We start from the raw sequence: 13,113 nt of genomic DNA, 5'->3' as shown, positions 1-13,113 counted from the left end.
TGTTGCTCCCTAGCTCAGCACCTTGCTTGCATCCTTCATAGTACTGGCCACAATTTCTCATTGGTCAATTCATCTGTTTGATTTTTTTTTTTTTCCTGTCTGTCTCTCTCACTAGACCATAAGTCCAAAGGGGCAGGGATTGTGTCTGTCTTATTCATCGTGGTATCCCCACCAGCTCCGAGCCAGCTAGCACAGTACCTGGTAAATGCCTAGTCAATATCAGTGGAATAAACGATTAGGTGTTAACCTCAGTTGTTCAGCACTAGGGTTCAATACATGTCCAGTCTTTTGGACTTAGCATAGTGAAACTTCCAACAAGCTTGCTCTTAATTGCTGTTGGTTGAGGTGAGAGTCAGGTAACTGTTTACAAAATGGCTCTAATGCACATCAGGCTCTGAATGAACAAGTGGTGAGAACTAGAGCCTGATGTCCCAGCTGAAGCCCTGTTTCATTTGGCAGGAGAACCCACACATACAGAGAAATGAGGCAATGATGTTGAGTGGATAGTATAGGCCTGCTGCACCTTTTATGATGTGAAAACTATTGAAAAGCAAACCACGTTGTAGGAGTCCACCAAATAGTCAGAGGTTTCTGATCCTTGGCAATCAGAGGCCTCTTTTTGTCTGTCCTGGAGAAACACAGGTCCTCAGTGAGGGACACAACCAGCAGACACCTGGAACTGAGTTCCTGGCAGCAGTGAGTTGGTGTAATTTCCTGTGGTTTGGCAAGCTTGAATGGCATTGCTAATCCAGGAAAGCTGGGCACAGATGTAAGTTTCGTGCCATCACTGCTTGCCTTCCAGGAGCTGCAGGCTACGTCCTCCTACCCTCCAGTAGGATGTAAAGCTTCCTGCAGATGCCTGACTTCAGGAATTTTACTACAAATAAACCTTCTACACAATTGAACATCCCTACAGGTGATCCAGAAAGATCCTCCCGTTTTGTCACTCCCTCCTCTTCCCTCTCCTTTTTTCCCTGCTGAATAACCCCCCACCCAATTTCCCAGAGAGCAAGTGGCTGCATGGCCCCACCGTTGTGGGCATGGATTTATCTTTATAATCCGGGTTCCCCGCAGGCTTCAGGGTGAGCAAAAGCTAGCCTGCATGCAGAAGATGGAAAAGTTTTAAATGCCATTACAGAAGTGGTCCAGATGCACCAAATGTGAAGCTCCTGTAATCAGTATTAAAACAGAGCAAAAAGCCTTCAGTGGCCTCGTCTTTGCTGCTCTGTGGCTATTACCCCTGCTCCGGCCACCATGGCAACAGAAAAACATCTGGGAGAGCACACAAAGAGCAGAGCATTAAACCAGGAGGGAGACCAATTACTTGTCCTCGGCAATCAGCCCCTGCCTGCTCCACTCCACCTGGCCTGTATCTGTTTATGAATAGCCACCTACTCCCTTTGCAACCAGGAGGCAAATGCAGCTCTTACACAGCCCCATCTCAAACGCCCTCTTCCATTTTCCATCCAACAATCCTTCCATTTCATCTCCTCCGACCCACTTTGTCCTCCTCCAGTTCCTACATCACCCTCACTTAGCCTGACAGTACCCTCCTCTCAGAGCCTCTCCCCTGTGCATTCAACAGTGAGATTGTCTGGTGGAGGCTAGGGGAGGGCAGGAGCTACAGGAGCCTCTGGCTCCCTTATCTTGTTTCCATGCTGAGCATTGAGCAACAGAAAGAGTCCCTTTCCGGAAGATTTACTGAGCAAGCCAGGCATCATGTAGCTAAGCCTGTTTAAAGTGGTGGTTTATGGCCAGCTGTTTTCCCTGCAGCTCTTTCAGAGAGACCTCGCACATCAAGACACTGCAAATTTAATGCCTGGAAGACTAGGAAGAATGATGGCACAACATCACATTACTGCATAATGTTTCCCTTTCCCTGGACGTGAAATGGACAAGCCCAAAGGAAAAAGTAATTTCCAATTGGATGAAATGTTCTAAAAGTTTTGGCCAAATCCTGTCCAGCTGTCACATTTAAAGACTTATTTCCTGCCGTAGCATAACAGACCAGGCTCTATCAATGTGGAGAAAGAACCACTATGTCTGCTTCTGACTTTCCCAGAGGACATCACGTGCACAGGCATCCATGCCCTCCCATAAAGTATTTCTTTGGGAGCTTTCCAAGCAAAATACTGGTCTGACCTTCCATGATAATTGTATTTTACCTTAAAAAAAAAAAAAAATCAAATTTTGTTAATGTAAATATTCTGCTTTTATTAACTTTTAGCATTCAGTTTTTCTTAAAAGATATCCATCTTTAAGCAGCTAGTGATCATGTCTATATTAAAGCATTGGCTGGTAAGAGAAAAAAATTCAAATAAAACACTCTATCAAAAACTTTTGTGACAAGCCAATTGTTTTGAAATTCTTTTTCTCTGTTGTGTTTTCTAAAGTGAGGCATATTTAAGGTAAAAACGATGTGCCAATTCATAGTAAGGATATTGTACAGATTTGACTTTACCCCTGAGAGTAGATGCTCTTTAAAAAACATCCTGACATTCTTCAGTGAACTCATTTACTCAACAAACATGTGCAAGCAGCTAGTGTGTGTTGGGCTAGGCATTGAGTTAGGTAAAGGGAGATAATAAGCCAGCACTTAGCACTTATACCAGGTACTGATTTTTTTTCTAAGAGACTTGCCCATATAAACCATTTAATTCTCACACCTCTATGAGGTAGGTGTTGAATCTGCCAATTTTACAAATGAGGAAACTGAATCAGAGAGTCACAGTGTCAGAGTACAAACCAACCAAGCAGTGTGTGTGGTGAGTCTGGACTCTCAACCTGAATGCCACATTGTCACACAAGACAAATAAGACAAGCTCTTGGTTCTCTTGGGCCTTAACAACAACATAAACCAGAAAGAAAGTAAGGAAAAGAAGAAAGAAGAGAAAAGAAAAGAAAGGAAAGGAAAGAAAGGGGAGGGGAGGTGAAGGGAGGGGAGGGGAGGGGAGGGGAGGGGAGGGGAGGGAAGGGAAGGGAGGAGGGAGGGAAGGAAGGAGGGAGGCAGACAAGTCACCAACTTACGACAAACGTAAATGCTGTGAACAACAGTGTGAACAAAGTTTTCTGAGAGCACAGAAGAGATTGTAATTTATTTTACCTAGGGAGGGATTACGTATTCAAGTCTGCTTAATAACTGGGCCCTAGCAGGGGAGTGCAGTGGCTCACATCCGTAATCCCAGTGCTTTGGGAGGCTGAGGTGGGAGGATCACTTGAAGCCAGGAGTTTGAGACTTGCCTGAGAAATATAGCAAGACTCTGTCTCTACAAAACATTTTTTTAAAATATAAAAAATCTACCAGGCCGGGCGCGGTGGCTCAAGCCTGTAATCCCAGCACTTTGGGAGGCCGAGGCGGGTGGATCACGAGGTCGAAAGATCGAGACCATCCTGGTCAACATGGTGAAACCCTGTCTCTACTAAAAATACAAAAAAACTAGCTGGGCGTGGTGACACATGCCTGTAATCCCAGCTACTTAGGAGGCTGAGGCAGGAGAATTGCCTGAGCCCAGGAGGCGGAGGTTGTGGTGAGCCGAGATCGCGCCATTGCACTCCAGCCTGGGTAACAAGAGCGAAACTCCGTCTCAAAAAAAAAAAAAAAAAAAAAAAATCTACCCAGGCTTGGTGGCACGGGCCTGTAGTACCAGCTACTCTGGAGGCTGAGGTGGGAGGATTGCTTGAGCCCATGAGATTGAGATAGCAGTGAGCTATGATTGTGCCACCGCATTCTAGCCTGGGTGACAGAGTAAGGCCCTGTCTCTTAAATAAAACAAAAACAGACCTGGGCCCTGGAAAATGGGGTGGCAGTTTGCCAAGCAGACAAGAAGGAAATTCCAGACAGAAGAAATAGTATCCACCAGGCATGGAGGTATCCTGAAAGTCAAGCCACGTTCTGGGAACAGCAAATACTTCAAGTGTGGTGACGGTGCAGGATACATGGGCCATGTCCGAGGTTGAGGCTGGCTCTCACTTGTAAATGGCTTTTGAACCATGAGACTTTCACAGAGAAATTCAATGAAACCGAACTTGGAGCCTAAGAGACTCATGATGTGAGGGGATACCTCCATCCCTCACCCCTTGACTCCATTAGGCAAAATCAGCAGTGGGGCCATGTTTGGGGAAGGAAATGATGACTTTCCCTGAATTTAAAAAAAATTAAAATGCTCTTTTTTTTTTTTTTTAAGCTTAGAAAGGAGTCTCCATATGACCATGTTATTAGGAAATCCTGAAATTTCAAGCAGTGGAGAAACATGTGTATTTCCTACTTCCTTGAAATCTATTATACCAGCCTCTGCCATGAAAGGAAATATTCTTCAGGGCTTCTTCCCCAGCTCGCATTGGCCTCATCCGCTGGCTGTGAAAGGTTCCTCTAGCATAGGGACAGTGAGAGAGGCATGTGGGACAAGGTCATGGCCCCAAAGTCAGAGGTGCTCTGTAGTGAACGTGAGGGACATAAAGTGAGTTTTGTATATATGTATGACTACGTATCATCTTAGAGAAGTTCCTATCCTTTGAGTAACTTTTTGGAAAGACTAGAAAGACTTCAACTTAAAAATATAATCAGAGTGAGTTTTACTAGCACAAGTCAAAAAAATCCAAGTCTGCTTTGGATCTAGAACGACCCTGAATCCTTGCACCTGATGCTTCTTGAATCAGAACTGAATACTCTCAAAGTGGGTCTCTGACGGAGGGACTTTTCTATCTAATTGGTTTTCAGATTGATGTTAGCAATCTTTAGATGGTTGGAGAATTTGATTATAAAAGTTAGCATAGCTTCAATGGGAACAAGGACAATGCATTCTCCAGGACTTTTCAAGATCAAATCAGGATATGGGGTGGGGGAGAAAATAAAATCTGTGACAGAAGTATAGATGGAAGAATGCTCTTCCAGTGGTGATCTCCCCAAGCCCTCTAGCTTTCCCATCCCTAACCCTAATCTGACCCACTCCTTGATCAGCCTTTCCCTTTCTGCAGTGATGGGTATTGGCCAAAATTATACGGGACTCTCATCTGGATTGGGAACAAAGATGGCAGCAATAGAAAAGCATCTCCCAGGAATATGCAGGTTCAGGTCCTGATCACTGCAACAAAGTGAGTATTGCAATAAAGCAAGTCACATTAATTTTTTTGGTTCCCAAATACATAAAAAGTTGTGTTTTTCCTATAATGTAGTCTACTAAGTGTGCAACAACATTGTGTCTGCAGAGACAATGTACATACCTTAATTTAAAATATTTTATTGCTAAAAATGCTAATGATTATCTGAGCCTTCAGCGAGTTATAATTATTTTTCTGGTGGCAGGTCCTGACTTGATGTTGATGGCTGCTGACTAATCAGGGTGGTGGTTACTGATGGTTGGGAAGGCTGTGTGGCAATGTCTTATAGTAAGATCACAATGAAATTTGTCACATTGATTGACTCTCTTTCACAAAGATTTCTCTGTAGCATATGATGCTGTTTGAGAGCATTTTACCCAAAATAAAATTCTTTACAATTGGAGACGATTCTCACAAATCCTGCCGCTGGTCTACCAACTAAGTTTATGGAATATTCTAAATCCTCTGTTTTCATTTCAACAGTGTTCATGGCATCTTCACCAGGAGTAGAAGACATCTCAAAAAACATTTTCTTTGTTCATTCAGAAGAAGCAGTTTCTTGGCAACTTGATGTTTTATTATTAGATTGCAGCAATTCCATGACATCTTCAGGCTTCACTTCTTATTCTAGTTCTCTTGCTATTTCTATCACATCTGTGGCGACCTCTCCACTCAAGACTTGAACCCCTCAAAGTCATCCATGGGGGTTGGAACCAACTTCTTCCAAAATCCTGTTGATGCTGATATTTTGACTTCCTCCTATGAAGTGGAAATGTTCCTAATGGCATCTAGAGTGGTGAATTCTTCCCAGAAGATTTCTTCCTAGATTTATCAGAGGACTCACCATCTATGGCAGCTACAGCCTTACAACATGTATGTCTTAAACAATAAGACTTGACATTCAAAATGACTTCTTAATCCATGGGCTGCAGAATGGATGCTGTATTAGCAGGCATGAAAGCAACATTAGTCATCTTGTACATCTCCATCAGGGCTCTTGATGACCAGGTGCATTGTCAATGAGCAGTAATACTTTTAGTGGAATCTTGTATTTTGAGCAGTAGGTCTTAATAGTGGGCTTAAAATATTCAGTAAACTATGCTATAAACAAATGTGCTGACATCCAGGCTTGGTTGCTTCACTTACAGAGCACAGGCAGAGTAGATTTAGCATAATTCTTAAGGGGTGTCAGATTTTCAGAATGATAAATAAGAATTGGTTTTAACTTAAAGTCATCAACTGCATTAGCTTCTAACAAGGGAGTCAACATATCTTTTGAAACTTTGAAGCCAGGCAATGACTTCTCCTCTCGAGCTTTTAAAGTCTTAGATGACACTTTTTTTTTTTTTTTTTTTTTTTTTTTTTTAAGTACAGACAGGGTTTCACCATGTTGGCCAGACTGATCTCAAACTCCTGACCTCAAATGATCCACCTCAGCCTCCCACAGTGCTGGAATTACAGGCGTGAGTCACCATGCCCAGCCAGATGGCATCTTCTTTTAATAGAGGGCTGTTTCATCTACATCAAAAATCTATGGTTGAGTGCAGCCACCTTCATCAATGATTTGAACTAGGTCCTCTGGACAACTTTCTGCAGCTCTACATCAGTGCTTGCTGCTTCATCTTGTACTTTTATGTTATAGAAATGGCTTTGTCCCTTAAACCTCATGAACCACCCACTGCTAGCTTCCAATTTTTCCTTTGCAGCTTCCTCACCTCTCTCAGCCTTCGTAGAATTAGAGAATTAGGGCCTTGCTCTGGATTAGGCTTAGGCTTAAAGGAATGCTGTGACTTATTTGATTTTCTACCCAGACCACTAAAACTTTCTGTATATCAACAATAATACAGCTTTGCTTTTAGTTTCCTGCAAGAACTTTTTCTTTGTATTTACAGCTTGGTTAAATGTTTGGCACAAGAGGACTAGTTTTCAGCCTATCTCAGCTTTCCACTTGTCTTCCTCACAAAGCTTGATCATTTCTAGCTTGTCACTTAAAGTAAGAGATATGTGACTCTTCCTTTCATTTGAGCACTTAGATGCCATTGTAGGGTTATGAAATGGCATAATTTCAATATTGTTCTGTATCAGGAAATAGAGAGTCCTGAAGACAGGGAGAGAGATGGGGGAATGGCCTGTTGGCGAAGCAGTCAGAACACACACAATGTTTATCAATTAAGTTCACTGTCTTCCATGAGCGTGGTTTCAGTCACCCCAAAACAATTACAACAGTAACATCAAAGATCACTGATCACAGATCACCATAAGAGGCACAGTAATATTGAAAACATTGGAAATATTGTGGAAATTATCAAAATGTAATGCAGAGACACAAAGTAAACACCTGCTGTTGAAAAAAAATGGTACTGTTAGACTGGTTTAATGCAAGTGCGATCACAAAACTTCAATTTTTTAAAGAGAAAAAAAGCAATACCTGTAAAGTGCAATAAAGCAACATACAACAAAACAAGGTGTGCCTGTATTTTAAAATTCAATTTAGGCTGAAAACTTTTTTTTTTAAGGAAAGGAATATGCATGTATTCACTTCTGGAAAGTTTCATTAAAATACATTGCTTATCACTTACTGTTGTATATAGTTCTTGTTGCTTAACTTTAAAACATCTCAGCTCCTTCTCCAATCCCACCCCCAACTGTAAGCAGGTTTTAGGATAATACTCACATGTCTGTAAAGCACTCTGAGATCCTTGGCTAGAAGGTTCTGTATAAAAGCAAAGAATATTTTGTTTTATTGATTCCTAACATGTGAAACAATTTTTTGAAAATGCAAATACACCAAATACTTACCTTGTTTAGTTCTTTTTCTTTTATAGCATGTTGCAAAGAATACCACGGATAAAAGTAAGAAGACCAATAAAATCAATGGGATCAACACCATTAGTGTAAACTCTAACTGATTTTCGTCTGGGGAAATGTCGGTAGAATTTATATTTGCTGTTAATGTTTCTGTGGTGGTCACTGCAGCATGTAGAACAGTCTCTTCATTTGATATTTCTGATGCCTCAGCTGTATCTCCTGAGAGTTCTAATTCCTCATGATCACCTATGGGAACAGATACAAAATTGAGATTACCATGGAGACAAAGTTAGTATGTTATAGTGTCAATAATTTTTAAATTATTCCTAGATACATCTGTAATAAACTTGATCCACTATACTTGGCCTCCAAGCTAAGTGTGACAGAGCATTGATTTAACATAAATGAAGCTCAAGCTGGGAGTATATTGAACATGAAATCAGAGCTCAGAGAAAAACCTCGCACAAAAGTAGGCAGTTTTGCATTGATCAGACATTTTAGACACACCTAAGCAAAGGGCATTAGGAAGCTTCCTCACATTAAGGGTGATTTTCCAAGCTAAGTCATGTGATATTCCAGGACATCTCCTACAGGATATAATAATATTTTAATAAAATGTCTGAATACATTTGAATTCACATTTACTAAAAATTAAGTACATGCCATACAGAACTTTTAGATGTAAAGAAATGCAGTCTGTGTCCTAATTTTTTTTTTTTTTTTTTTTTTTTTTTTTTTGAGATGGAGTCTTGCCCCATTGCCCAGGCTGGAGTGCAGTGGCACCATCTCAGCTCACTGCAACCCCCACCTCCCAGGTTCAAGCAATTCTCATGCCTCAGCCTTCAGAGTAGCTGGGATTACAGGTGTGTGCCACCATATAAAGCTAATCTTTGTATTTTAGTAGAGGTAGGGTTTCACCATGTTGGCCAGGCTGGTCTCAAACTCCTGGCCTCCAGTGATTCACCTGTCTCAGCCTTCCAAAGTCCTGGGATTACAGGTGTGAGCCACTGCACCCTGTCTATGTCCTATAATTTAAATAAAAGTTTACTTATTAATGGAAAATAAATCTTTGAAAATGAATTGATTGCTCAGATTACAGTATAAGGCCTCCAATTCTGCATAGAGCTGAATCTGCTTTTGAAATTATCTGACAGAAATCCTCCTGGACTCTAAATAAAAATATGATGCATGTCTTATCAGTAAAGTAAAATTCTCAAGGGGCAGTTCCCTTAGGGACTAAGGAAATGACATCAATATTTAAACTTATTACATACATCTGTAGAGCTTTCTCTAAGGTCAAACTGTAAACGACTCTATTCTATTTGAACCTCAGAGTATACTGAAAAACCATCCTGGCTGGGTGTAGTGGCTCATGCCTGTAATCCCAATACTTTAGGAGGCTGAGGAGGGCAGATCACCAGAGGTCAGGAGTTTGAGGTAGTTTGAGGAGTTTAAGGTCAGCCTTATCAACATGGTGAAACCCTGTCTTTACTAAACATACAAAAATTAGCCAGGCATGGTGGTGCATGCCTGTAATTCTAGCTACTTGGGAGGCTGAGGCAAGAGAATCGCTTGAACCCAGGAAGCACAGGTTGCAGCGAGCCAAGATTGTACCATTGCACATCAGCCTGGGCAATGAGAGCAAAACTGTGACAAAAAAAATAAATAAATAAAAATAAAGGAAAAGAAAAACCATCAGGATGGGAAAGTACTACTGACTTGATGACTGAAAAACCTTTACTTACCTGTCTAAGCAGTAGTCACGGTAAGGTGAGCTGAAGGTCTTTGTCCTAATATTGTATAATGTTGCCTACCATTCAGAAGGGCCAAGTGAGGAAAATACTTTGTAAGTTTATGCTACAGAAAACTTATCAAATGAGATAATTTACAAGAAAGTTCTTCTAAGGTGAAAGGAGCTATGCAAATAGAGAAGTCAGCTGCTTTAAACCACACTCTGCAGTATAGGTTAGGCAATCACTGCATAGAATGATTGAACTGGCCATCACAGAGCCAATTCAATAGTTCATCTGTCTTTATCATCCCATGACAATATTGCCATAATCCCATGATAACAGAGTCCTCTGATTTGGGTTGAAACAATAAAAATGTTTGGTCACTGCTATGAATCGAATGTTTGAGTCCCCTCAAATTCATATACTGAAGCCCTAATCCTCAATATGATGGATTAGGGCTAAGAGGCGAGGGCTTTGAGATGTGCTTAGATTTAGATGAGATCAAGAGAGTGGGGCCCCTATGATGGGATTATTGCTCCTATGAGAAGAAAAAGAAACTTGATTTCTGTCTCCTTGCCACGTGTGGATACAGAAAGAAGATAGTGAGTGCAGGCCAGAAAGAGAGTTCTCACCAAATACTGAGTCTTTCAGCACCTTGGTCTTGAACTTCCCAGCCTCCAGAACTGTGAGAAATAAATGTTTGGTGTTTAAGCCTCACAGTTTGTATTATTTTGCTATGGCATCTGAGCTAAGACAGTAAGAATCTAATTGTGTTGATTACGTGAATAAATGCTTCAGTCTCCCATAGCAGGGAATTCATTTGATAATCCTTTTAGTCAATACAACCCCAAGCCATCAGAATCAATTACAAACTGCAGAGTAAAGTCACTGGTGTTTCTTACACATATATGCCAATGGCAGGATTGAAAAAAACTACCAGTTTTTGAAGAGAGGAGGGGCTTCAAGATGGCTGAGTAGATGCATCTGGCACTCATCTCTTCCACAAAAAAAGGAACAAAAATAGTGAGTAGACAAGCTACATTTGGAATTGATCATTTAAGAGAGAACACTAGAATTCAACAGAGTAGTAACAGAAAACACTTAAAGCAAGGAAGGAGAGGGAAATGAGGCACTCTTTTTGGCTGAGACTGACTGGGAGCCTGGAGAGGCTCCCCAATGTGGGGAAAGGGTAAGTGGTCCATATTTCCACTGCAGACTCCTGCAGCCTATTCATGGGAGAGCTCCCAACCCTCACAGGCCCTGAGACTAACATCGAGGGCTGCCTGTATACTGTGCAATGGCACTGCTCCAGAGAGGGACCTTGTGCTGAGTCCCACACACCCCTGAGCCCTACCGCTACAGCACAGTGCTACTTTGAGGGCTCAGCCCCTACTAGACTGTATCTTGGCCTAGAGCCCAGCAGCCCCTGCGTCTCCAAGTCTCTGGAGCCTCTTTGACACGCCCTGTGTGTAGCCAGCACTGCTGCTGGCTGCTGCTGCCAGGGCCAAGACTGGAGCCACTGGCAGCCCCCCTGCCCCACCCCCAGCCGGCAGACAGGTGCTCACACATGTTTATGTGTCCTTAAACACATGTTTAAGGACAAACTCCACTGTCCGCAGCTATTGCTATTATAAACTGCTGCTGCTAAGGCCAAAGCATGAGCAAAATATTTCCCTGCCCCAGCTGGCTGCTTTTGGTTGCTCCCACCAAAAGCAATCCCATCCTCTGCAGTAGCAGGCAGCAGTGCTGCCTCCACCTGAGCTTTCTATCAGTAGCCTGGGAATTGCTTCACCCCTGCCTATCACAACCAAATACTGCATGCACCACTAGAGAGTCGAAGAACATGTCTGCACAGGCCACCTCTCTCCCAGTCCAGTACTTGAGCATGTCGTTTGGGGCCTGGTGATTGCTCAGCAGAGTCCCTCACCACTGGCACCACAGTATTCCTCCCAGGGGCCTGAGGTTGGGCCTACCCACTCTGCTGCTACTATCATAGATGGCACCCACCCTCATGTACCACCTACAGGCCTAGGGACTGGCCTGCACAGTCCATTGCAACCAGTACCAACACCAGCGCAAGCTGCTTGGGACCCAGAGTGTGGTCCTGCCACTGACAGTGCCAATACCCATGCTGTATCTGCTACTTAGGGGCCTAAGAATCTGCCTACCTACCTGGTTAGCCACTAACATTCCTAGCACCTAAGCAAGACACCTGGAGGCCCAAGAACCAGCCTGCCTGGACACATTAACACCAGCGCCAGTGTATGCTGTCTTGGGACCAAGGACAGATATGCCCAGCCCACCTCTGTCACCACTGGGGCCTGAAGACTGGCCCACCTGGTATCCCAGTGCCCAGGAAAACTTCACCACGGCCTCCATTAACAACCACATCCGAAGCTGCTGGGGAAGCCACAGATACTACTGACACTGGTTCCAGCAGAAGAAATCATATGGAGACTACATTAATGTACAAACCCAGAATCAAAGCCAAAGCACCCTACATAACCAACATCATAGATACACCTTGCTTTCACAGGGGAGGACAAATTTCTCCCCTAAGAAAGTAAAACCAAAAAATTGAAAGAAGCAACTGTTATACCTGATATACAGGTATCAACATAAGGACACAAGAAACATGGAAAAGCAGAAAAATATGATGCCTGCAAAGGAACATAATAATTCTCCAGCAGCAGATTTCAATCAAAAAGATATTCATGAGGCCAGGTGCGGTGGCTCAAGCCTGTAATCCCAGCACTTTGGGAGGCCAAGGTGGGTGGATCACGACGTCAAGAGATCGAGACCATCCTGGTCAACATGGTAAAACCCCGTCTCTACTAAAAATACAAAAAATTAGCTGGGCATGGTGGCACATGCATGTAATCCCAGCTACTCTGGAGGCTGAGGCAGGAGAATTGCCTGAACCCAGGAGGTGGAGGTTGCGGTGAGCCAAGATCATGCCATTGCACTCCAGCCTGGGTAACAAGAGAGAAACTCTGTCTCAAAAAAAAAAAAAAAAAAAAAAAAGATATGTATGAAATTCCAGAAAAAGAATTCAAATTGTTTATTCTAAAGAAGTTTAATGAGTTACAAGAGGATACAGAAATACAATACCCGAAATTAGAAAACAATTCAGGACATGAATGAGAGAAATTCACCAAAGAGATAGAGATAATACAAAAGAACCAAACAAAATCTGGACCTGAAGAGTTAATCAAATCAAATCAAATACATTTGAAAGTTTCAACAATAGACTAGATCAAGCAGAAGGAAAAAAAAAATCACAGAATTTGAAGACAGGTCTTTGGAAATAACCTAGTCAGATAAAAATAAAGAAATAAGCAAAGCCTATGTGACATATGGAATACCATAAAGCAGAAGGCAAAGAGAAAATCAGTGTCAGAAAACCTATTTAATGAAACAAGTCCAGGTGCAGTGGCTCATGCCTGTAATCCCAGCACTTTGGGAGGCCGAAGCA

The 13,113-nt window shown here is 42.4% G+C and overlaps 1 protein-coding gene across 2 annotated transcripts in view; it reads right to left on the bottom strand.

Moving 5' to 3' along the window:
- Positions 1 to 13,113, bottom strand: part of TMEM154 (transmembrane protein 154) — a 59,878-nt gene that overhangs the window by 23,833 nt on the left and 22,932 nt on the right. For both annotated transcript variants that reach the window (XM_003927972.4, XM_074396820.1), the window contains 2 exons: positions 7,897 to 8,151; positions 7,772 to 7,810 (listed from right to left, as the gene is read on the bottom strand). In XM_003927972.4, the coding sequence (XP_003928021.1) occupies positions 7,772 to 7,810; positions 7,897 to 8,151 (294 nt within the window). The remainder of the gene's footprint in view (positions 1 to 7,771; positions 7,811 to 7,896; positions 8,152 to 13,113) is intronic.

Source organism: Saimiri boliviensis, chromosome 3 (genome assembly GCF_048565385.1).
Source record: "Saimiri boliviensis isolate mSaiBol1 chromosome 3, mSaiBol1.pri, whole genome shotgun sequence".
In the NCBI taxonomy this organism is placed as follows: domain Eukaryota; kingdom Metazoa; phylum Chordata; class Mammalia; order Primates; family Cebidae; genus Saimiri; species Saimiri boliviensis.
The sequence above is the reverse complement of the archived record's forward strand: the minus strand, read 5'-3'. Positions and strand labels throughout refer to the sequence as shown.